General features: G+C 39.2%; 1 protein-coding gene across 1 annotated transcript in view; it reads right to left on the reverse strand.

Annotated features, from left to right (window-relative positions):
* Positions 1 to 4,982: 4,982 nt before the first annotated feature.
* LOC117290441 (EH domain-containing protein 1-like) overlaps positions 4,983 to 24,382 on the reverse strand; it is a gene marked incomplete at its 5' end in the record, with an annotated part of 61,388 nt that continues 41,988 nt past the window's right edge. The window contains 9 exons of the mRNA XM_033771853.1: positions 4,983 to 5,627; positions 6,608 to 6,692; positions 7,121 to 7,233; positions 7,755 to 7,926; positions 8,807 to 8,949; positions 9,729 to 9,830; positions 10,776 to 10,936; positions 14,217 to 14,357; positions 18,795 to 18,849. Coding sequence (XP_033627744.1) covers positions 5,571 to 5,627; positions 6,608 to 6,692; positions 7,121 to 7,233; positions 7,755 to 7,926; positions 8,807 to 8,949; positions 9,729 to 9,830; positions 10,776 to 10,936; positions 14,217 to 14,357; positions 18,795 to 18,849 — 1,029 coding nt within the window. The remainder of the gene's footprint in view (positions 5,628 to 6,607; positions 6,693 to 7,120; positions 7,234 to 7,754; positions 7,927 to 8,806; positions 8,950 to 9,728; positions 9,831 to 10,775; positions 10,937 to 14,216; positions 14,358 to 18,794; positions 18,850 to 24,382) is intronic.

A 24,382-nucleotide genomic window follows, 5' to 3' on the forward strand; every position in this document is an offset into this window, starting at 1 on the left:
ACAAGCCATTTTGCGTGTTAGATTTGAATATTGTCTGTTACAATGTAGTGCTTGATCACAAGTTACTGTTTAAATTCAAATTCATCAGACTATAAATACAGTTGCTATGTCACATGATTAGGGGCAAGATTTGTCGTAGTTGTGTATGTAAGAGACGGTGAACGCCCATACACAATTATGAATGATTGTGTATACTATGACACAATGGTACCAGGGTTTGCTCATCTGGAGGTTGCTAAACAAAAGCTTGCCCCAAACCATCTGACATAGCAACTGTCTCTATTGTCTGATGAATTGAAATTTAAGTAGTAACTTGTGATTAAGCATGTCATTGTACCAGCAATTATTCAAATCTAACTCACAAATTGCTTATTCTCTCATTCTCCATCTGTTGAGGGGACCACAAATCGTGCCAAGTACCTTCGGGCGGTTTGTTGTATTTTAATTTCATTGCGATTTCAGAGTGTCACAGTTTCCTTGTAAGTGTTCGGGATAGAACGCACGGGTTGCAAAATAAAACTATGTTGATGTTATCATCAACCATCCCTTCAATCAGTGAAAGAAATAGCGTAAGTTACACTCTGGAAAGTTCTTTACCAGCAATTGTAAACTTCTTGTTAATTTTTTTGTTTGATCGCACAGTAGTTGTTATCTTGAAAGTACATTACAAGTACTCCGCAACCGAAAACCGAAAAACTAAATGCAACTATTTCTAGCTCCATGGCTGTTATTGTTGGTTGATTTTTGTAAAATATTTGATCATGCAGTAGTTTTTCTCTCCCTTCTTAAATATAAAATTCTAATGGTAGATTATATTACAGGCACTCCACGCCCTTCCAGAAATTACAGGAAACGAATCCAAACACAACCCTCTATCTAACACCCATTGCTGTAATTGTTGAAATGCATTTTGGCAGTATTTTTTTTGTGTGTAATAAAATTGTTAAATAGTTATTGAACATGACAAGATAAATTGGATATTTACAGAGCCAGCAGGATGATACTTCGGCAAAAATATATGGAACAGCCTTATCAAGAAAGACTGAAGACTCTGGGTCTTATGTTGCTGTCTGACAGAAGGACTTTTTTAAACATTTGCTTTATTGTAAAACTGTTGATGTCCACTCGGTATAGTTTTATGAATGACTTAACTAATCTATCTAAAGTTAACTCCCGTCACACAGAATTGCTCACTTTTCATCACTTAAAACCTAGGACGGATGCTTATAAATTGTCTACCATTGTTCGCTTTCCTAAAATGTTCTCAGAGCTCACATTGGATACCAGGAATGTTTTGATTTTGGAGGGGTACAAGTCATTTCGTATGAAGCTGAGGGGGGAATTTTTAGTATGTTAATAGTGCTAGTGGTTTTAATTGTTGTTTTCTTTAATAATTGTCTAAGGAGTCTTTGTGCTTTTTTGGGTGGTGTTTGGGGAGGCTCTCTGCTAACATTGTCCTCGGGCCCAGTGGGTTGGCATGAATCTGTGAGGGTGCACTCTGTGCCAATTTTATTTTTTATTTTATTTTTCTGAGGGTTTTTAGTCCATTCTATGTTTTTTTATTTTCAATTGTTGTCCCTTCCTCTTATCGCTGCGGTGTTTTGTTGTGGGTGTAGTTTTTTGTTTTCAATAGTCTGGTTTTGCTTGTGTTTTAATGATTTCTATTGTGTGATTCTAAAATGTTTCAGTGTAATCTCCTTTTTATATTGTATAATTATATTTTTATCGTTGGCAGGGGTCTGGTTTTACACATCTTTTGATGACAGTTTTAAACTTTTGTTTTAACCTTGACAGCCCCTGTACAACTTGTAACTATTGTGTATGTCTAAAGATTTAAAATAAATAAAAATAATGAATAAATAAAAAATATTAATCTTATTTGCATCTATTCCTAAGATAACCGTGACAAACCTAGCTCTCTTTTATAAAATCCGGTTGCAATGATAAATTTATGATTGTGTTCTAAGTCCATTATCTTAACCTCTTCTCATATCAGATAATAAGAGACAATCACCTGCAATCACAGCCCCCCCCCCCCCCTCGGCAGTAAACATTGTTGCTAGTAACCCCCCCCCCCCCCTCGGCAGTAAACATTGTTGCTAGTAACCCCCCCCCCCCCTCGGCAGTAAACATTGTTGCTAGTAACCCCCCCCCCCTCGGCAGTAAACATTGTTGCTAGTAACCCCCCCCCCTCGGCAGTAAACATTGTTGCTAGTAACCCCCCCCCTCGGCAGTAAACATTGTTGCTAGTAACCCCCCCCCCCCCCGGCAGTAAACATTGTTGCTAGTAACCCCCCCCCCCCCCCGGCAGTAAACATTGTTGCTAGTAAACCTACAGTATAATAGATGTTAAATTTGCCTCTGGGATAAGGAGTATTTATTTTGGTTTTAACCATTTATACACCGATGTGTGTTAGCACTGTATACTCAGTACTTCAGGAGTTCTGTGGAAAAATCACAGGCATATTACTTGGGTGGGATTCGAACCCACGACCTTTTGCAATTCTAGAGTAGTGTCATACCAACTAGACCACCGAGATTGCAGAAAATATTTTACTAAATATTTTGTGTACTCGCCATAATTGTTCAAGGAACAAGTTTGAAACAAATACAAAAGTGGCCTTAGGGGAAAATAACATGTCAGCAATGCCGTTGATACCCCAATCCCTAGCTATCCAATATCCACAAGACATGTTCCTTAAGATTTCCGAGGGTTGGTGCCTGTTTGGAAATGCCATGGCCAGAGAAGGGACTCGCTAAACATGGATAGATTTTATGTCACGTGAAAATACCAAAATTATTTAGATAAAAATGTCTACGAGGATTCAACGAAACACAAGAAAGAAACACAAACAATGCCTCGATAAGATACTTTGTTTATCTATCACACATTTCTTTAATACCATAAACCCGTTGCCTAAACACGCCCAATCCAACCTTTTGATTTATTTAAATTGGTTTAGAAATTGAAAAACTTAAAGCAAAACAACTAATTAACGATTCTAAATAAGGGCAAGACAATTAACAAAGAATTTAAGAATTCAAAACAAACTGATTCACAATATCTTTATCAAAGAAAATCAACCACTAGAACAAAACAACTTGAAATATGAACTAGGTAGAAAAATTATAATATTGCTTATTTAATAGGAAGATTGTCATAACTACATTGTGTCTGCCATTCCAATAAAAGGTTTATTCTTTCTATTTTAATTGAGATTTGTGCCAATAAATTCTCAAATTTGTAAAGATTGATCTAAATAAAAAAAAGCGACTTCAAATGTTGACTCCCTCTCCCCGAACCGCTCCCCAAACCGCTCCTCCCCAGTGGGATCTAGCGTGAACTCAAACTGCTTTGCAGGCACAGATAGAGAAAAATGCTACTTTTCTATTTTATTTCAAAACTTTTGGATAATGAAACTGGGAGATCCTCAACAGTGGCTCACACTGTAAACCGTAGGCCTCGAGAGAAATCGATGGTGAGATAATCAAACCATCGAGAGAAATCGATGGTGAGATAATCAATTTGAGGTCATGTCACAGGAGGCAATTTTATACAGGCAACCAGTTCCAGGTAATCTCCCAAAAAGAAAAGGCATTTCAACCTCTCCGACGAGTGTAACGCTCGTGGGGGACGGAGCGCCGCTGGCCCCCACGAGCCACCTCTCCGACGAGTGCCTCCGACTCTGCACTTTGCCGTGCACCCAGAGGCAACCAGTTCCAGGTAATCTCCCAAAAAGAAAAGGCATTTACATTTGAATGTTTACATCATTTTGTATTCTTGGGGATCGTATAAAAAACATTGTTTGAAAAATTACTCATGTGCTACTACAGGCGTCATGTAGCATGAACTAAAGTTGGTTGCCTCAAAGTTGCCTGTAAAAGTTGGCTCGTCTGAAAAGGCCCTTAGATATGGGAGGAAAAAACCTAGGTACAGATAACCCACGTAAATCCAGTAGGGGGACTGAAACCCCTATCCAGATGCAATCTAAAGCTGGATCCAAATTTGTGGTGATGGCTGCAGCTGTTGCCAAGATGTGTATGGTTGCACAGAGCAGCCTATGCTTTAATACATGATGACACGGTGACAAGCCACAGCCGCATCCATAACTGCTAATTCAGAAACGGTCTAAGACTGATTAAAAAGTTGCCTCTAGTATTTCCCTTGAAAGCTTTTTCTCTTGAAACACCTTGGAATATTTAACTCCGGGCAAGAAACCGTAGATCTCAAAATTAAGAATAAATTAATTGTCATTCAAATTACTGGTTTTTATCGAACACCTCATCAAAGAATACTTTCTAATATAGGTTTTCTCAGTCAAATTCGGCAAATAAGCAGTCAAATTCGGCAAATAAGCAGTCAAATTCGGCAAATAAGCAGTCAAATTCATTTTCATGCGTTCAAATTAAAGCTGTTTTGCCTCTCCAGTTGTAACTGCGTTTCAAATTCAGAATTCGACCATTCAATTTCGTGTTGAGTCGAGTCAAATTCCTTAAGCACTTGGCTGAATTTAACGTATGTCGTTCTTTTTCGTGACACACACGCCTCAAGAAGCGTCTGCGAATTTGAATGCTGCTTTGATGGATTGTTAAATTGAATGATTATTTTGTTAAATCGAATGAAGCAACATTACATTTGACTCGTCATCAAACGAAATTGAATTACCCTTTTCAATAGCATTCGATTTCGCGCGAAGTAGAAAAGCTTGGTTGTTAAATTGGCTGCTCATTTGCTGAAATTGACCGAGAAACCTATACATTCAAACAAGAAAAAAAAACTCAGCTAACATAAACAAAAATATTGGAAAACTAAAAAGATAGAAAACGACAACGCAAATCTCCAAAACACAGCCAAGCTCAGTATAACACTCTCTTCAAACTAACTGGCAAAATTGCATTGAAATTTTGTATGAAAATAGAAAGCTCAAACCCGACTCTACTGAGAAATTCAAAAGATTAATTTCTCTTTAATTGTTTTAAAGGGTAAAGATTCTTGATATTAAGGCAGTGCGTTTAATAGACTTGTGTTTAACAGGCCTGGTACCTCATGGAGGCTTCTGTTGCCTCGGATTTGTTTTATGAGCCTCTTGTTCAATATCATGTAATTCTTATATTTTTAAATGAGCGACTCCATTTATTGAAATTGAGAAAATATTTATTTGTGCCCATGAATAATTCAAATTTAGCAAGAATCAATTTATTCAAATTAACATTTAACTCATTCAAACAGGTAATAAATTCATTTTCAAAACCTAAAAGAAACAATTCAAACTTTCCTCACTATTCAATTTAAAATCCATGAAACTTTCAATGTCTTTTTCCAGAAACCCATCCATGCAAATAGTAACAAAGACAGTTATTATTCAAATATATTTTATTTCCAAAATATGAAAAAAGTTCATTCTCTGTACTGCTTTAAACAACAATCTAGTAAAATACAATCGCATAAAAAAGATAAATTGAAAATAGAGCTAAAGGTAAATTTGGCATGAAAATTGTAGTTGAATCCTTCCTTGCTACGTTAGACTTTCTTGTGTTCTTATTTGGGTCAGGTCATAGGTCAGGCGAGGTCAGTTGAGGTCATGAGAAGCAACACTCTGTTGTAAATACTCCGAATACAGTTTCTCCTAAAAGAGAGGAATGAACGGGAATTTTTGTTTAAGTTTTTGAAAATAAAAAATAAATGCTGATATCCTTTTAATAAATATTGCGGTATAAAAAGCATGTAATTGAAATATACTTAAGTAAACAACAAAAATGAAAGAAAATAATGTAAAGTTTCAAATCATACTTCAAATTCTTTTGAATAAATATTTCTATATGAAATAATTTTTAAACTTCATTGAAAACTTAAGTAAACGGTTGAACATTATTTAATGCTAATAGCTAAACCTGTACAAAGTTCATAGAGAACACTGCCCTCTAGTGTTCTAAGCTAGAGAGCCTAAATATAACCTAAATATCCTAAAGTATTGGTAAAGTAGCACATGGAAATTAACAAATCTTGCAAACGAAAATCCACAATGTAAATGATCAATGTAAGTTACATTCATGAAAAAAAAACAAGCAAAGTAGGCTGAATGTTAAGTTACATGTAGTATTCAAGGTCAGTATTTCACTTATCAGAAGAAAAAAAACTGAGAAACAAATACAAGTCAGCACAAAAAAAGCATAAAATTCATTCGTGGAAATATATTTTCTAATAACTGGTTTTGATTCTGAAGGAATTGAGGTCTGCTTGTGATATAATCTTATATGTGCAAGTATCCCAGTAAAGGCAGACAACAGAATTCTGGATTAGACCAATAGAGATCAACTGGGTATACTGGGTAATATCAGCCGTTGTAGAGCTGCATACACAAGATGCATGGCTTCATACCGGCTAGAGACTACAGCCAGAGCCGGCAGCCAGAGCCAACATTTGGGAATTGCTTTTCTTTTAAAGACCCCTTACACAAAGCGGAACACCTGAGAATTCGCGTCTACCATTTCGTTATTTTCTGGAGTCAATCCTACATGTACAATTTCGACTCACAACAGAGGCGAGTGCGAGTGCGCTGGGCGTCGTACAAGGGGGTCTATTACAGTAATCATTCCCGATATTCACCTTGGTTGCTTTGACATGTTTCTGAACAAAGTCTTGCTCCTCCTTCAAAACTCGCTTCTGTTTACGGTTCAAAGTGGACCTTAACCTGAAGGGAGAAAACAAAATGGTGGAGATACAATCTATTAAGGTTTGCAGGAACACGATGTAAATGATTAGGATTTGAAACTATGTTAAGTGGAGATCAATTTGGGCCCAATTTCATGGCTCTGCTTACTATCGAATTCTGCGCTTAGGATCACCATTGCGCTGAATTTCTGCGCTAGATGTGTAAGCATAGAATGCTTAGTAAAAAGGAGTACGCACACACACCAACCAAAATTCCCTGCTAAGCATGAAATACGCATGATGTAAGTCAGTAAGCGCAGATTCTTTGCTTATGGTAAGCAAAGCCATAACATTGAGCCGTGGTGAGCTTTGTGAAAAAAAACCATGTACATAAATTGTCTCTGTACTTTTTGGCAAGACTCTGATCTTGTTCATAGTTTTGATTTTGTCGGACAGCAACAAACCTACCTGGTTGATAGTTTAGCGAGTAGTAGAAGCAGCAAAGAGACGACTATGAGTCCACCTAGAGCATATACATGATAGTCCTTGGGTACAGACTCCCATAAAGACCCAACTGGTGTCTGGAGAAAACAGAAAACAAGAAAATAATTTTATTTATTTATTTATATTTATTCCCTCTATTTACCCGGGGATGCGTTTTGGCGGCTGTAACCAATAATTGTTTTGGTCATTGGCCTGTGATTTACCATTGGCAAATTGAACCGAAACAGTTATTGGTTACATTCGCCAAAATGCACCCCAGAGTAAGCCAAACCAGCTAAAATAGACTAGTCTCTATTTGAGTCCTTTTTTATTATTTTATAAAACACAAACAGTACAGAAATGTATAAGGTATTGAACAATAAACAACAACAATGTATAAGGTATCGAACAATAAACGACACCAATGTATAATGTATTGAACAATATACGACAACAAATTAAGATAATACTAGTGAATACCTGACTTGAAAAATCTATACATCTGGGCCCAATTTCATAAAGCCTGTGAGCATAACAAATTGCTAAGCACAACAAACTTTTGCTTAAAGCAATTTCATTAAGCTGTTAAGCAGGATGGTGATATCAAGTGATGACTAACCAAATAAATCTTCAAGGTGTCCGCTCCGTCCTTTCCTAGCGTGGACACCAGGACGTCGTTGGACACGTTACTGGCTAGAAAGTTGACCAGCAGCGCCGCCGGCAGGAGAAGGCCTAGCAGGAAGAAGATGAACCCCTTGCCCCGAGCTCGTAAATTATAAGAGTTGGCCGCCCTGGAAGGTGGGGTAAACGAAAACGGTATTACAATGTGGGTATGGAGGCCATGGGAGGGCCAGCTTTCTTAGGAATCTCGTTTTACTTCACAGAATTCTGCAACACAATATTTATTTTGCCGACTTAGAAATTATTTATTCAGCCAACGTTAAAAAGTTAAAAGCCTAAACAAAAGGAAATTGTAGTGCACCTCGAGCTCTCTAGAAATAACAATATAAAACACATAAAAACAGCATAATCATAAGAGCCCGAGAGAACGTATCGCCATTAAACGGCGCCATCATATATATTGAGTAATATATCTTGAATGAAGTTATGAAATTTAGCCCTGGTTTGGCCAATGACCCTCCCCAAGTCAATGCAGGAAATTCCTGCGCTAATTATCAAAATCTTTGGTTACAAATGGAATAAAATAGTCTTTCAAAAACCCAACACCACATATCTTAATAATCACAAAGAGGAAAAAAAAACCACTTTGATTATCAGTAAGAATTGATAACAAATTTCCTTGGAAGAATAACAGCATGTTTCCTTTCCTCAATTTGTACAAATTGGGTCACCGTTTATCAACACTGGGATCACTGTGTTGTCAAACAGCCCTCAAATAATCAGCAACTATATCCGAACAATCAATGTGAGGCAGATAAAGATTGGAAATGCGATTTCGACCCAACTTTTTGACTTGTTTTGGGAAAAGTCTGTGTTTTTGGTTCACATAGTTAGCACCCTTGTTAACAGGTTTCCTCACGAGACTTGCGAGCTACAGTTATTAAGTGCACTTATGAGGCATACTTGGCTTCATTAACAGAACTACATAACAATAATACTTGACGCAGCACTTTGTTAGGGTTAATACGTGTCTGTGGTTCACATCCTCACCTGTCTACTTCTAGTTTCTGGTCTATTAGGTCAGCTATATTCTCGCAGTCCTTCTCCAGTGCGTTCAGCGTGTTCTGTATAGTCTGGTTGATTGTCTTCTCAACTTGAACACACACAGTCTCAATCTGGTTTACGCACCGACTCTAAAATGCACAAAATAAATAAATAATACGCATTGTTATTCACACAAGCTCAGGGAAAACAACCAGAAATACACACTGAATATTAATCCTACTGAATATACACACAAACTCAAACAGCTCTATGTTGCATACACTCTGCCAATATTCCTCCGTTTTGTACACTCAAGGAAAATAAGAATTGTAAACAACTGTTTTAAAGCTACAAACAAAGAATGGACCTGAGACCCCATAATGTGGAGACTTGTAACACTATGTGTATTTAAAGGCAGTGGACACTATTGGTAATTACTCAAAATAATTATCACCATAAAACCATACTTGGTAACGAGTAATGGGGAGAGGTTGATGGTATAAAACATTGTGAGAAACGGCTCCCTCTGAAGTGACGTAGTTTTCAAGAAAGAAGTAATTTTCCTCGAATTTAGGATTGTAAATTTCATGTATTTTTATATACTTGACGAATAAACTATTCAATTCAATTCAAATTTGATTTCAAGACCTCAAGTTTAGAACTTGAGGTCTCGAAATCACGCATCTGAAAGGACACAACTTTGTGTGACAAGGGTGTTTGTTCTTTCATTATTATCTCGCAACTTCGACGACAGATTGAGCTCAAATTTTCACAGGTTTGTTGTTTAATATGTATATGTTGAAATATACCAAGTGAGAAGACTGGTCTTTGACAATTACCAATAGTGTCCACTGTCTTTAAGCAGAACTCTATGTAAAGCTTAAGCATTGATTCTGGACTACATAAGTGTACACATTGTGATTATTACCTTGCTTGAGCTTTGAGGAACGTAGATGGTTGGCATGTCAAATCCTGTTCGATTCAGACCTGGTCTCTTACACAACTCCTGAACGATCTGCATCAACACTCGCTGTTTAGAAAACAAACAAAATTGGATTAATCCTCAAAACTATTAAAGTGAGAGAGATGCTGTTGAAGGTCAATCGTGATGCAAGTTTGTTATTTTTTTCCTAAGGGAAAAAAATGTAAGAAAATTTGTCTCAAGTACACAGGCTGACCTAAATGTGCGCAAGGTGTAGGCTCCAATAGACTTTTCAGGCCTCAAAATATTTAAAAAAAAGATTGTCCAAGGGCAAAACAAAAACTTAAAATTGGAAAACAGACTTTAAGTAAGAAGAAGATCATGCCTGTACAAAGTACATGTTCTAGCCCACTGGGAGACTGTAGGACGCAGACACACTTGGTAATTTCCCCAAGGTCATTCACTAGTCATTCTGCGCATGTCCACAATTCTCAGCAACAATGGATTTACCTGTGCTTAATTTCATACAGCCTGTAAGCACAGAAACTTGCTAAGCACAGAAAAGTATTGGTTACCAGCCAAAATTTACACTGTTATGGCTGGTGCCCCACTCAATTTTGGCTTAGCAAAGAAACTTTTCAAGCAGTATTTCCTGCTTTACCAGCTTTATGAAATTGGCCCCTGGGCCTTATTGCAAACCTCAGCTTGGACTCCGGCTCAAGCTTGGTCTCCGTTATAAATTTTAGAGCAGTTCACACATCAAACAACGCCGGTTTGGCAGGAGATTCTGTTCCCAAGAGATTCCGTCCGCCCCCCCCCCCCCCCCCAATCAGGCGAACTGTGTACAAACTACTTCTGATGGCGCCCTCTTTTGAATCATACTTCTTTAACCAAAGTTAATTTCCCATAGGGGGGACAGAATCTCCAGTGGACAGATTTCCCTAGGACAACGGAAACAGAGCTTAAGCCAAAGTTTCAAGTCAAAAACAATCTTTGTAATTCTTGCTAGTTTAGTCTGGTTCCTTTACATAACTCGCTTTCAGCCAATCATACCTGTCTATCACTCTCATGCCCCGCCTCGTCCGCCTTACTGAGGTAGAACTTCATACGGTCTGCATGCGTCTCGTTCAACTTCTCCACCAGATTCAGAGTGCGCTTGCACAGCGCCTGACCAATCGGATCGAAGAATACAAATATGAGATCCGCTAGATTGCCTGTAAACGTTTTGAGGAAGAAAGAAAGAAATCAGAGCTGAAGGCAAGACTAACATTATGTGCAGACAACTGACACCATGACTGAAGTTGTCATGGTTTTGTTCCCATGGGCAATTTGGTTGTCTCAGGAGAAAAAATAGCCTTGCCATTAAAAGCAAGGTGATAATGTTATTTTCACGAACAAAGAGTGACAGTAAATTTGATTGTCTTTTAATTGTTCACACACTTTAACTCTGGAAAATTATATACGCAAATGTTGAGGATTCCATAAGTGCAGTTGTCATCATAAAGTTTGCTTAAAGACAAAGTATACTTTTGGTAGTTGTCAAAGACCCGTATTCCCACTTGGTATATCCCAACATATGCACAAAGTAACAAGAATGTGAAAATTTGGGCTCAATTGGTCATTGAACAACATAAAATTCATTGATGTGTTTGACCCAGCCATTTCTGATCACTCACTTATCACCTGTTATCTTGATGTCAGAAAACCAACGAGGGAACGGAAAACAATCATCTTCAGGAAACTCAACAACATTGACACCAAACGTTTTGGTCTTGACATTTTGGAATCTCCTCTTTCTGAAATTGGAGATGCGTCTCTGCACCCGGATGTTCTTGCCAATGCCTACAATAAACATCTCTCCGATCTTCTCGAGAAACATGCACCTTTGCAATCTAAAACATTAACACTCCGTCCAAACACATCTTGGTTTACATCTTCAATTAACATCGAGAAACTGAAACGTAAAAAGTTGGAACGCTGGCGCAAGAGTCAACTAACCATCGACAAAGACATGTACAAGCTACAAAGAAACAAGGTGGTGAGGCTAATAAATGATGCCAAATCGCACTACTACCAGAACTTAATAGATGAAAACAGAGGTGACATGCGTCAGATTTTCCGAGTGATTGATTCGCTTTTGCATCGGAAAGTTGCTACTGTATTACCCACCCATACAACTCCAGTGGAACTCGCTAACCGCTTCAGCCGCTTCTTTCAAGAGAAAATAAAGGCGATTAGGAGCGGATGTGAAATCAGCGGTCAACCAAGGAATGCCGATGACCAAGCTTCTGAACTTCCGGTCGGTTGTGAACTCCGCTTAGAGACTGTTTCACAATCACATATTGAGATGATTATTCGTAAGTCTCCTCCGAAGTCTTCTCATCTGGACCCTCTACCAACTAGCCTTCTAAAGACATGCCTTCCGGAGATCGCGCCTATAGTGACGTCGATTGTCAACTCCTCAATTACGACAGGGGTTTTCCCGAATACATTAAAATCAGCAGCAGTCAAGCCAATTCCAAAGATGCACAGCATGAAGGCTGAACAAGTCGAGCTGCTGAAGAACTACAGACCTGTCACAAATTTATCGTTCTGCTCGAAAGTACTGGAGAAAATCGTTGCTCAGCAACTTTTTAGCCACATGTCACATCATCGTCTTCATGATTATTTTCAGTCTGCATACAAACGATTCCATGGCACTGAAACTGCACTTGTCCGTGTGCAGAATGACCTACTTCAGAGCACCGATGAAGGAAAAGTGTCAATCCTTGTTCTTCTTGACCTCAGCGCAGCATTCGACACACTCGATCACAACATTTTGCTGCAAAGATTAAAGTCACGAATAGGATTGTCACAGGGAAGCCTGGACTGGTTTTCATCATACTTATCGGACCGCTGCCAGAGAGTTAAGATCACCAGCTCATCTAAAGGTGACTCGTATCCGCTTGAGTTCGGTGTGCCATAAGGATCGGTGCTGGGTCCTGTTCTGTTCAACATTTATTTGCTACCACTTAGTGACATCATCCGTCGACACAACCTCAGACACCATTTCTATGCTGACGATACTCAGCTGTACATCTCTGCAACCCCTACTCAAAGTGATGTATACAGTAAAATAAAACAACTGGAAGCATGCTGTGAGGACATCAAACACTGGATGACATTGAACTATCTCAAACTTAACGATGAAAAGACAGATGTTCTGATTATTGGCTCATCGTCGTCTTTGAAGAAATTACCAAAAGTAGATGTTTCTGTGGGCTTTCATTCCATTAACCCTGTGCCTGAGGTCAAAACTCTTGGTGTAACATTTGACAAACATATGAATATGCAATCTCACATCAAGTCTGTCTCCCGTACTGCCATGTATCACTTGTACAATATTAGTAAGATTAAGAGGTTTATAGGTCGTCGTAGTACAGAGCAAATAATTCATATGTTAGTCACATCCCGGATTGATTATTGCAATGCTATCCTAGCTGGTCTCCCTGCCACCACTCTTGCCCCCTTACAGAGAGTTCAGAACTCAGCTGCGAGGCTACTTACTTGTACCAAAAAGTATGAGCATATCACCCCAGTTCTAATGCAGTTACATTGGCTTCCTGTCAGGTATCGGATTATTTTTAAGGTGTGTTTGTTAATTTTTAAATGCTTAAATGGTCTTTGCCCTTTGTATCTGTACGATCTTGTTGCTACTAGGCCTGTTGTTAGATCTACTCGTTCAGCTAGTGATGTTACTCTGTTGATCCGCCCCAGAGCGAAGCTGGTTTCTGCAGGTGATAGGATGTTCTCTGTAATTGGCCCTGAACTGTGGAACCAGCTTCCTAAGCAACTTAGGGAAGCCAGTAATGTTGATACCTTCAAGGCTGGCCTTAAGACTAATCTTTTTAAACGTGCTTTTTTAAACCACTAAGTACAAGTACATGTACGTATATTTTTGTATTCTCTGTAGCAATTCCAACTAGGGTTTATTCTCAGTGTTTTTTAATAATTGATTGTTATGTACAAATTCTGCATTTATTACATGTTTACTGTATTTTCTATATGGTGTCTTAATTGTATGGATTTTAATATGTTTTCTTTTAATTGTTCAGCGCCCAGGAGCATGTTTACATGGATAGGCGCTATATAAATTTCCATTATTATTATTATTATTATTGAAGTCACAAGAAGATAATGACAGAAAAACTACCCTTATTACCTATAAGTATTTGCTTTGAGATGCCCTGAAGCCTTTCTCAAACTTCAAATTTTGGGGTGAAGAATTGTCGCTTTCTCTAAAACTCTAATACTTCATTAACTTGCAGAGCAGTAACTACAGGTAAACCCTGCCTTTAAAGTTTCAAATATCATTACAAGTCACACTTAACAATAGTCCAGTGACCTTAAATTTGGTTTTGCATTCCTCTTCCAAAAAAAAAAGAAAATCTAGAGCATTTCGTTTCTCTCGCTCCCTCTCTCTGTAACCTTCTCTGAAACACTTGACATTCTTACCGAGCCAAACGATAGCCTTGTCCACATCGAAGGGATACTTCATGTCGCCGTCCACCAGACCGGGCGTGTCCACAAACGTGACCAGGCTGAAGCGTTTCTGCTTGGAGGTGCTGATCTCCGTCGTCAGGTATTCCACAACGCCTACAGACCGGGAGGGAAATATATCTCATGAGTTTCAAAGATAGGATGGAATCCTCAATCATCAAAAGAAGAGAAACAACATATCAAAAGTAATGTTTTTTTATATTTTTTTATCTTATGATATAAAGTGAACGTGTTTCTTTATTTTACAGATAAGATTTAAGGCTATACATGGTAGTAAAATCGGAAGTAATTAAGGTTTACGGTGACACCATGTAAGGTTTTTTTTTTCTTTTCCGGGTAGTCTGTATGCGTCCAACTTTCTTCCCCTAATTGATTTGCCAGAATCTATTAAATATCAGTTCTTTTACTCTTGGTTTTTTCCTTCTATATGTGAATTCTTTCACTTAGTTAATATGATTCATAACCATATTTTTTAAGTGAAAGGAAAACTTTGAAATTGTTTTGCATTAAGACCTCCTTCATCCTTCAAAATCCAACTTGATGTTTGGTTTGATTCTGTTTGACCGAGGACTACACTACATGTACATGATGGGTAAATTGATTTCCTAACACGGGATCTTGCAGACAGCCATAATCATAGCCCAATAGTCTAAGTGTTAAGTTACTATACCGTTATTGGATTTTGTTAGAGTGAGGAAGGATCTTAAGAAATCATTCAAGGGTTGCTAAAAGTATGCACTCGTTTGAGACATTATACATAACACATAAGAAACCTTATTACTCTCAAAAACGAAGAAACTACATTGCTCATACAAGTTTAAAAGTACCACAAATATCAAAAAGTTAAAGAGTTACAAAAAGGCAGATAAAAACGAAAGTATAAAGCTTGTTTCATACTTCCTGCGAATGAGAATGCGAAGTGAATTTTGGTGACGCAATAATGGGTTCAGGCTCCCTTTCCAATGGGAGACTTTTGGGATGCTTGGTGGCAGCAGACTTACCAGGTAAAATCCATTCTTCTTGGTCATGTGCGCACGCTAAGAACTACGTAAACAATGGAAATTTACCTGGTTAGTCTGCTGCCACCTAACGTCCCAACGTCTCCCATTGTGGCACATGGAAATTTGCTTTGCAGGAAGTATGAATTGGGATTAAGTCGCCAACAGTTAGGATCTCATGGTTTTAATGATTTCTCAGCAACACATATTTTGCTAACTAAGTCTTGTAGCTGGAGCTTGGACGGAGCAGAGAGCAGAATGGCAACACTGCGTTTATTTCACCACTACATCATGCTGCATTGGAATGAGTTTAATAACCAGAATGCAGCAAGACATAGCAGCGGAACACACACAGTAATCTCAGAAGTCCCTTCTTTCCTGTCCTTCGATCACAAACCGAATTGGACCTCCAAACGGTGCTGACGACCCTTCATGTCATTTACTGGTTCTCCTATTAACTGGTTCTCCTCAGACCTGCCAGTCTAGATGATCTAAGATGGTGACCACACTAACAAACAATATTTCAAACTCAAGTTCCTATCGGCAGCTCCTTAAAGGACTCACAGGGCAACATGTCAAAACAGCCAATTCGTAGTTGTAGTCATAGTCGCCACAAACGGTCCCGGTTGAAAAATTTGTCTACCTACTTATGCAAATCATCCAAGTGAATCTCCATTAACGACCCCAAGTTTCACTTCACTAACATCGCCACCAAGCATTGACAAGTTGAACACATCCATCGATTTTCAGTTCCCTCGGTCGTCGTTCAAAAAAAACTCAATCCAGCGGATGCATCCAACGACATGAGAAAACCATCTCGCCAGGTCACTACACTCTCATGAGTTACCCCCAATATCATCAACGCAGACAGCAACCAAAAAAAGACGATCACCAATTTTCAGTCAAGACATACGTCAATCTTCATTAACATTTACAAATCCAAAGCACCGCCTACGCCTACACATACACACACGTCCGTCCATTGACGCAACCTCTCGAAGACTGTCTAACCACCCCGCTACACTTCACCGGGCAGCTGATGATTTGCTTTCCACGATGGGTCACATCAGCTTACCAGTGAAATGTGGCAGAATGGTAGAGAGATAGAGAGAGGGAGGCAATGCCAGGAATATATCTTGGCACGCCCCTAACACTAGTCCTTGTACATTGTCTAGTAAAAACTACTGCAGGCTGGTAAACACCACCTCTTAACTTGCCCTTTGGGCTACTAAAAAACTGTGCAACCTACTTTTTTACAATGCTCTTGTTTCTTCCATTCAGATGTGAATAATACATTTTTTTTTTTTTCGGTGACGAAACAATCAAAACACACATAGATTGGCCAATGAACAACCTCCTTTTGACCTCAATGCGGGTGCGACGTACTGAAATGACGTCATGTGCATAACGTCTATTTATCTGTGAGTGTAACTTTATATGCCTATTTTTATTATGCTGGTTGTGACTGCTACCATTAATGCATTCAGAAAGATGCCTTTATTATGACAATAATTGTTTAAAATCAGGGCTACTAAAACTTCCCGGGGGGCAAGTTCAACCCAGAGTATTATCAGCCCAGTTGGCTACTTAACAAAAAGCTTAAGAGCAAGGCCTGTAGTGTATACCAATGGCAACAACATTAATGTTGCTCTTGCTGACTCCCCCGTTTTCAAAAATCTGCCATTTACGATCCCCCTACAAAAACATATGTGTGTCTTCTCTCAATCGAGAGAGACGTTGGTGGATTTTAATTTGAGCGTCTTTATGCGGGGCTGTCATGATAATTTCAGTGTGTTAAATACCGACTGCTGTAACATCTTCCCTTAACACCTTGTGTGACGTTCACACTCCCAAGAGCCCATGAGACAATCTTACATAAATTTCATCCCATTGCATATTTTAAAGGGATGGTAGAATAGCTAGTTGTAGATGCACCATCAGGGCCCAATTTCATAGAGCTGCTTAGCACAAAAATTTGCTTAGCATGAAATTTCTTTCTTGATAAAAACAGGATTACCAACCAAATTTCCATTTGTTACGCATTGCTTGTTACTGGTTTTCAGCTTTTCTTTGCATATCCTGGAAATCACGTGAACATTTTCTTGGTAATCCTGTTTTTATTAAGGCAAACATTTCATGCTAAGCACATTTTTGTGCTTAGAAGCTCTATGAAGTTGGGCCCTGACAACTAGTACAAACCCTTTTTAAAACGTTGGTTTCAGCTTTATGGAGGAGGATGTTTATTCCAGATACTTGACAAAATGTTGCTTACATTTTCCCAAATCCTATGCAATACTTCCTCTTTAAATTTTTAAACAAACTCATTAACATATACATGCAAAGCGTTAACAAGGCGGGAGTCTACATTTCTCATGGATAAATGTATTAAACTTTGAATCCCTCCTTCCTCTGCACATTGCAGTATCATAGGTGAGCAATCTCAAACTCTGTTCTGTTTTAAATTTCCAGACCTTTCCCCCCAAATCCTTTCTAAAAAAAGAATCTTCAAAGTTGTAGGGCAGCCATCTTAGATCCCCTAGAGTACACGCATTGTACTGTAGCTTTGACGTCACAACGGCCAGAGTGAAATCCATACTAAATTAAGCTCTGATGCCATCATTTCAATCTCCTTTCAGGAACAAAGAAAAAAGACCTCAAATCCCTTCACAATCCTATCAACATAATTGCAATATCATCATTTTTTGTTCTCGGCTCTCTACTAAGCTCTTGCTTCTCATACAAGAGCCCTATGTGTGTAAGTGTATTGTGATATGTGTGGGTTTTTGATTGAAAAGCATTTCCTAACTCATCGATACGCAGTGGGGAGTCTGAATATAGGATTACAGTGTTAGCTGTGAAACTCATTGGAGATGGTGTTCAGTTTGGAACGGTTACTTGAGCGATCGGATTTCTGGGCATCACGATGGGAATCAATGCACAGCTTGAGTTTTTTAGCCCGATAGCCACCTTTTTTTTTCTCTTCCTTTTTCCCTATCCACACTCCTTTGTTTTTATGCTTTCATTAAAGGCTGATAATGGAACCCACATGACTAGATACAAACCCACTCTCAGAGGTTAATGATCTTATGTGCAATTTTCTTTGACGCAATGGGGACTAGGTATTTTATTTCATAGATATGTACTTATTGGTTCTTAGTAGTTTCTCTTGTGATGGTATAAAGCCTAACAGAACTGTTTTTATTGTTCCAATGTTTTTACTGTATGCGAGTTTGAATTAGCCTCTTTATGGTCGGGTCAAATCGCCCCCGAAAACGCACCTAGCATCTTTAAACTTTAACAAATTAATTATTTCGTTTGAAAATAAGGAAAAAATGTGTTGGGTCAGTAGAGAACTACAGTGGTGGAATTTGTAGTGAATATTTGTAACAAAAATGTTTGCTGATAATCGGAACGAAACAATAGTTTTTTTTATAATCAGTCCAAATCAGATGGGTGTAACCCTGTTGGATTTTTTTTGTTTTTTTTAATCAACAGACACATTGTGAGAATGACTTAATTCTGACTTCCTTCTTACCTTCCAGTTTGGCAAGCTCCTTGAAGTGTGGATACAAGTGAAGTGTTGCATTGCCCTGGAAAGAACAAAATAAAAAGAAAGACAAAAATTTTAAACCGATAATCAAAATCCACAACTTTAAATGTCAGCCACAGGATTAGTCCACTAATGATGTAATATTGGGCGGTATCCGAAATGGTGTCTACAGCTACGGCTACGGCTGTTGCTAAGGGTGTTGCTAAGGACCTCCTACACCTCATTACATGATGACGCAGAAATCTAGCCGTAGCCGTAGCTTTAGCCGCCAATCGGACACAGCCTCAGCTATCTTTAGTTGTGCCATGGTTCAAATTTTATGTGCAGCAATGGTGGCATTCACAAGGGGGTCTGTAATGTAATACTTCTCACCGTGTGCATTATGCCATCTCATACAATAACCACACACCACAAACATAACAAGTTTCAGGAAAGAGTGTTATGCCGCCCCCTCCCACTTCCCCGAACAAAAAACTTGCCAGAAATGAAGCTTTCTGGCCAACAGAAACAATGCTTTCTGGTCGAGTAATCCTACATCTTACATGAATCAAAGACAAAAATAACATTCGATATTTTGACAACGCTTTTAGAAGACTTGTTCAGTGTTTCTGGTGTCAGTCAAAAACTGCTTTGCATTTATGTCCAAGCAGACATAATCCTTTCCCAACCAAAACACGCTAAATTATTGAAAGATCAGTAAATGACATTTATACAAGTGTCACCATAGCGATGAGAACTCCCTGCGTAGCTTACAATGATGTCATCACCCAACCCCCCCCCCCAACCCCGAGTGTGTGTCACTATTCAATGTGTCAATTAGTAGTGTACAAACAAACACAAAGTACACGTAGTACGCTTAGCGTCAAACACTCTGAAAGTAACAATTAGGCCTACATATGCAGACAGTTTCGATACAATGTTTTAATGTGCCTAGTCAAGGGTTGCCAAGCACATCAACACGTTTTCACAATTTGATGCACGTATAAGAGCAAGTTCGGGTAAGCGAATAGACTTGACTACAACGACTAGACTAACCAGAAACCATAGAGCACAGGGAGATCGATTAAATCGAACCATGGTCAACTATGGTCAATTCGAGAGCTACATGTACATGTACATGTACATCATGGCTCTGGTCATGTATAGTTGCTCAAATTAACCTTGCTCGGAAGTATGCAGTCCTGCCTGGTTCAAATTTTCATGAAGCAAACGGGAAAAGCACCAATGTTTCTGGGGAAGAGAAAGTCATTTCAACTCTCCAGGTTCAAATTAACAAGTTCAGATTTAACCACTAACTTTTTTTACCGACTAACTTGGCGTGCTTTTCAAACTAGCAGTTGGCCAGCACACCACTGTTAAAGAAGATCACTGTAGTAGGCAATTTAAACTACCTGTTAAAATGTCCACACATTTGTTATTTACATTTTAGTTAAAACACGCCGGCAGAAAAGGAAACAGGTTTAAGTTTCGGCATGTATTTTATACACGCTCAATATACTTTGATTTTGGAAAATAAGGGGGCGGGGGCTGAAGGTAAGGGTTTGGGTTGGGTTAGGAATGAGAGGGGGGGGGGGGGGGGGAGGTAGATGGAGTCTGTCTCCCTGTCTGTCTCTTTCACTCCCTGTTTACCAAGTGTTTTTTTGCAATCACCAGACTTGTTGATCCTCGGTCTAGACATCAAATGTACATTTCAGGACCAAACACATTTTGTTTTGTTTTTTGCATTGAACTGCCAGCAGAATAGTTTACCCAAATCCCAGCATGACACCAGCTGTCCATTATAAACTATAAAGAAAAAAACATCTGGGGAAACTACGTCATGTATGTATGTGTAACAAAGACTAGGAAAGTTGGCTGGAAAAAAACAGTGTGTACACATGGTACAACTGTACCTTTTTAACCCTTCAAACTGAACCACAAGCTGAAGAATAAAAACCCCGTCTTTTAACTCCACCATCTCTTAACTACTGGATACCGAAGCGTAGAGCCAGGTTGGGTGTGGGGCATGCCAGAACCCCCCTTCACCTAAGCGATATCGATTTATTTTATTCACGATATATCGCCGACAATATATCGCGATATTCGATATAATCAAGATTAATTACAAACTCCCATTGAAAGTTGTAGAAGAGACAGTCATAGCATAAGAGAGGTGTTCTAATGACCTATTCTTCTGGTTTTACTCCAAACCTATGGGGTGAAAGTTGTCTCAGCTAGGAAATACATCGCGATATTGCGATACTTAATCGATATCGCGATATATCGATATTTCAATTAAAACCAAAGCGATCCGATATCAAAAGCGTTTCCAAATTAGTATCGCCATATTCGATAATATCGTGATATCGCCCAAGCTTACCTTCACCCCCCCCTCCCCCATTGAGCTCACACTGGCAAACTCTCTTCCTACTCCACAGAAAGAGAGCCCTTAACATTACTTCCCTGCCGCAGTCCCGTAATATACCTTAGGTAAATAATCCAGCCCTACCTTTTATGTTAATCATGATCCACTGCCGCCCTTACTATTAATGTCAACTGGGGAATTGCTAGCCAAATGAACGGGAATTCCATAAATGTGTACTGATTCTACATAGTGGGGGTGATATATTTTGTTTTAACCCCCCGAGGGGATGAGGAATGGTGGAGGAACGACAAAGCACTGGGGCCATGTATAAGATTGGGTTGTGTTCTTATAACATTCAACACCCAAAAAGAAACATTAATGGGTAGAAACTGGTAGGGTTCAGTAGCATAAGCAAACAGGCAAACGATTGTGAATGGATTCATGCTCAAAATAAATTCATCTCAGTACAGCGACTACGCTTCACTAGTAAAATAAATTTGGAACCTTGGAGAAAAATTGCCATTTGAAGTGAAAACACATCCAACTTTTAAATCAAGTAAAACCCCAGCCTCCTAATGTAATACTACCCAAAGAGTGTTATCCCCCTGTCTAAATCCTAACCCAATTCCTGATATCTGATCTCCGTGATCACACTCCCACAATTTCAGTCCAAATCTGCCTGCTCAGTGAACTCCTGATTGCCGGTAATAAACCCAAATTCTTCTAAGCAGGGAATGTTACCTGAACACTCAAGATTTCCAAGAAAAAATGCTGCCAAAAACAGCCGAAAAACAAAGTCGAATTCAGAGACGTGACTGAGGGAATAACCTTCCACACCTACCCCAACAAAATAACAGCGTCCCTAGAGAGTGCTGGCACACAACAAGAAAATATCCCCCCCCCCCCCCGCCCCCCTCCGACATCCCATAGTTCACAAGGGAATTTCATCAAACCACAACCAAAAACTGAGTGGATTCTATGAAACCCAAATACTCATGAAATGATCGGCCTTTCCTGATCGTTCATTTCAAACCCCCCTCCTCCCCCACCTCTTTCCTGATCACAATGTGAATAAAAATCCTCCTGAATCTCAGAAAGTCTTCCTTACAAAATCCTTCAAACACCATGAATTGCGAACCTCACTACCACTGCTACCGCCGATACAGCAAAACAACCCCCCACGAAATCAGGGGGAATTCCACCACCAGACCGCAAGCCCCAGGATAAACTTCTGAACTGTGACTCTCTGAGATCAAAAGACGTCTGGGCTGCGGTCTAACCACAGGGCTCAGTGGCTGACAGCATGGCGACCCCGGACCGCCTAGGGCTCCGCCAAAACATAGAAACTTCACATGAATGATCAGTGTGTGTCGCCCCACATCGCTAGACGCGGGTCTCACATTATGTAGCATGTTTAATGTTAGTTACTGGCTGGTCATCAACCTCCAGAATGTGTAGGTCTAATAGACATCAAGGTTCAATTTATTTTTAAGTATTAGCTGATCTCGTCGCAACAAATTTGATGGTGTGTTTTGCTGGAATCATAACTCGGGAACAACATTCAAGTTGAATCAATTTCATTTCTGCCCCGGGGTCAATTCATTATATGATGTTTTAAAAATATACACATGCTTGGAACCAGACGCAGAAAAACATTAACTTGCAACCCAGCTCAAATGAATCGACTTCACTGCCTGTCCTAAAATTGCTACATTTTCTCTCCCAAAAAAGGCCTGCAATCCTGTTGAGGCCAAGTCCTCTAGTAAGTCTTTGCCTTGGTGCCTTTTAAAAGTTTCCCATAGACTTCCAAGATTTTCCAGTGGAAGTGCCCTTTGCAAATTGAAAATGGCCTTGCAAGATGATATTCCATGCCTGTGAAATGTCCTCAGAATTTTAAGTACAGAAAATAGCACCAACCATCCTGATTTAAGCCTAAAAATAATTACATGTTAAGCCTACAAATAATTACATGTTTCCAAACAAACTAAATGGCAAAATATTCCAATAACAAGAAGCCATGATTGTCTCAAAGTTATTAATAGATGTTGTTGTCTTAACACTGCCCAGAAATGTAATGAAAAGCTGTTTGCACATTTGCGAGTGGGGTGGACACATACAAAATTGCTACTAATACCCCGATGTCATTACAACGCAGGATATAACGGCGCCCTCGTCTCACGCTACCGAGGTTGTTAAACTCCACACAGGGGTTAGTGACCTTTAGAATGATGTACGAACACAGTGTCCAATCATTATACCAGCACAACATCAAGCGCTGTTATTAGCGGTGCGAGTGCATGAAACACACCACACACTGCAGTTTCTTTTCTTTCTTTCGTCTTTTCTTTTCTTACATGTACTAAGCTCGATGAAAACCACACAACAGATTCCGTTACGTTTCACTAAGCAGCTGTTATCGGCTAAATACTGCTTACATTGATCTCAAAACAGAATGTCAATATAAACACAATGGCTGGGTTTTTTTCTTGTTCATTCTTCTTCTCTCTGTTAAGCTTGGTTGATCTTTTCATTTTTTGTTTCCATTTCTTTTAATAGCTTGACGGTTTTGGTGTGTAGGCCTACGTGCCGCTTCTTTGAGGTGCTAATTTCAATGGCATGATGAGGGTATACTCGCTAAACCATTACACTAGCCCAGGGGGTGGGTCCAGAACTGGCTAGGGGGGAACTGGGGCGCATTTCGCTGGGGTCAAAAACACTCGGTCATCATTGCTGCGGTACTTATGAGTAATATTATCAACTATTTCAGCGCATGGTACGGTATCTAGTGGACCACTCGTTTCAAGACAACATTGAACTGGACATCAGAGAGTCGCGAAGTCGGCCAAAATCAAAAGGTTAAGCGGAAATTTATCACGGGTAATTAGTGACAAACTTTTTTCCACAGAGCTGCCCCCTCTCTCTGAGTGTTTTTTTTTACACCCCTCAAACCAAGACAAAAACAAAGTTCTTCGTTTGGACTTTTTCATTGACAAAAATTGTTCTTGATTTAATTTGTAGTTTCATCATCCAATGTTGACCCACAGATTTTTAAACGCTGCCAAAAAGGTCACATATGAAATACCAAAAACGTCCACTTTACCCTAACACAAATGGGTTGGCGGCGTGATTGATGTGTCGGAAGTTAAGAGTTGACATCACAACGATAACCCTTTTATAGATGGCCATTTCAAGAGGTTGCAGCACAAATAAAAACAAATTCAAAGTCCGC

Source organism: Asterias rubens, chromosome 5, assembly GCF_902459465.1.
Source record: "Asterias rubens chromosome 5, eAstRub1.3, whole genome shotgun sequence".
Taxonomy (NCBI): Eukaryota; Metazoa; Echinodermata; class Asteroidea; order Forcipulatida; family Asteriidae; genus Asterias; species Asterias rubens.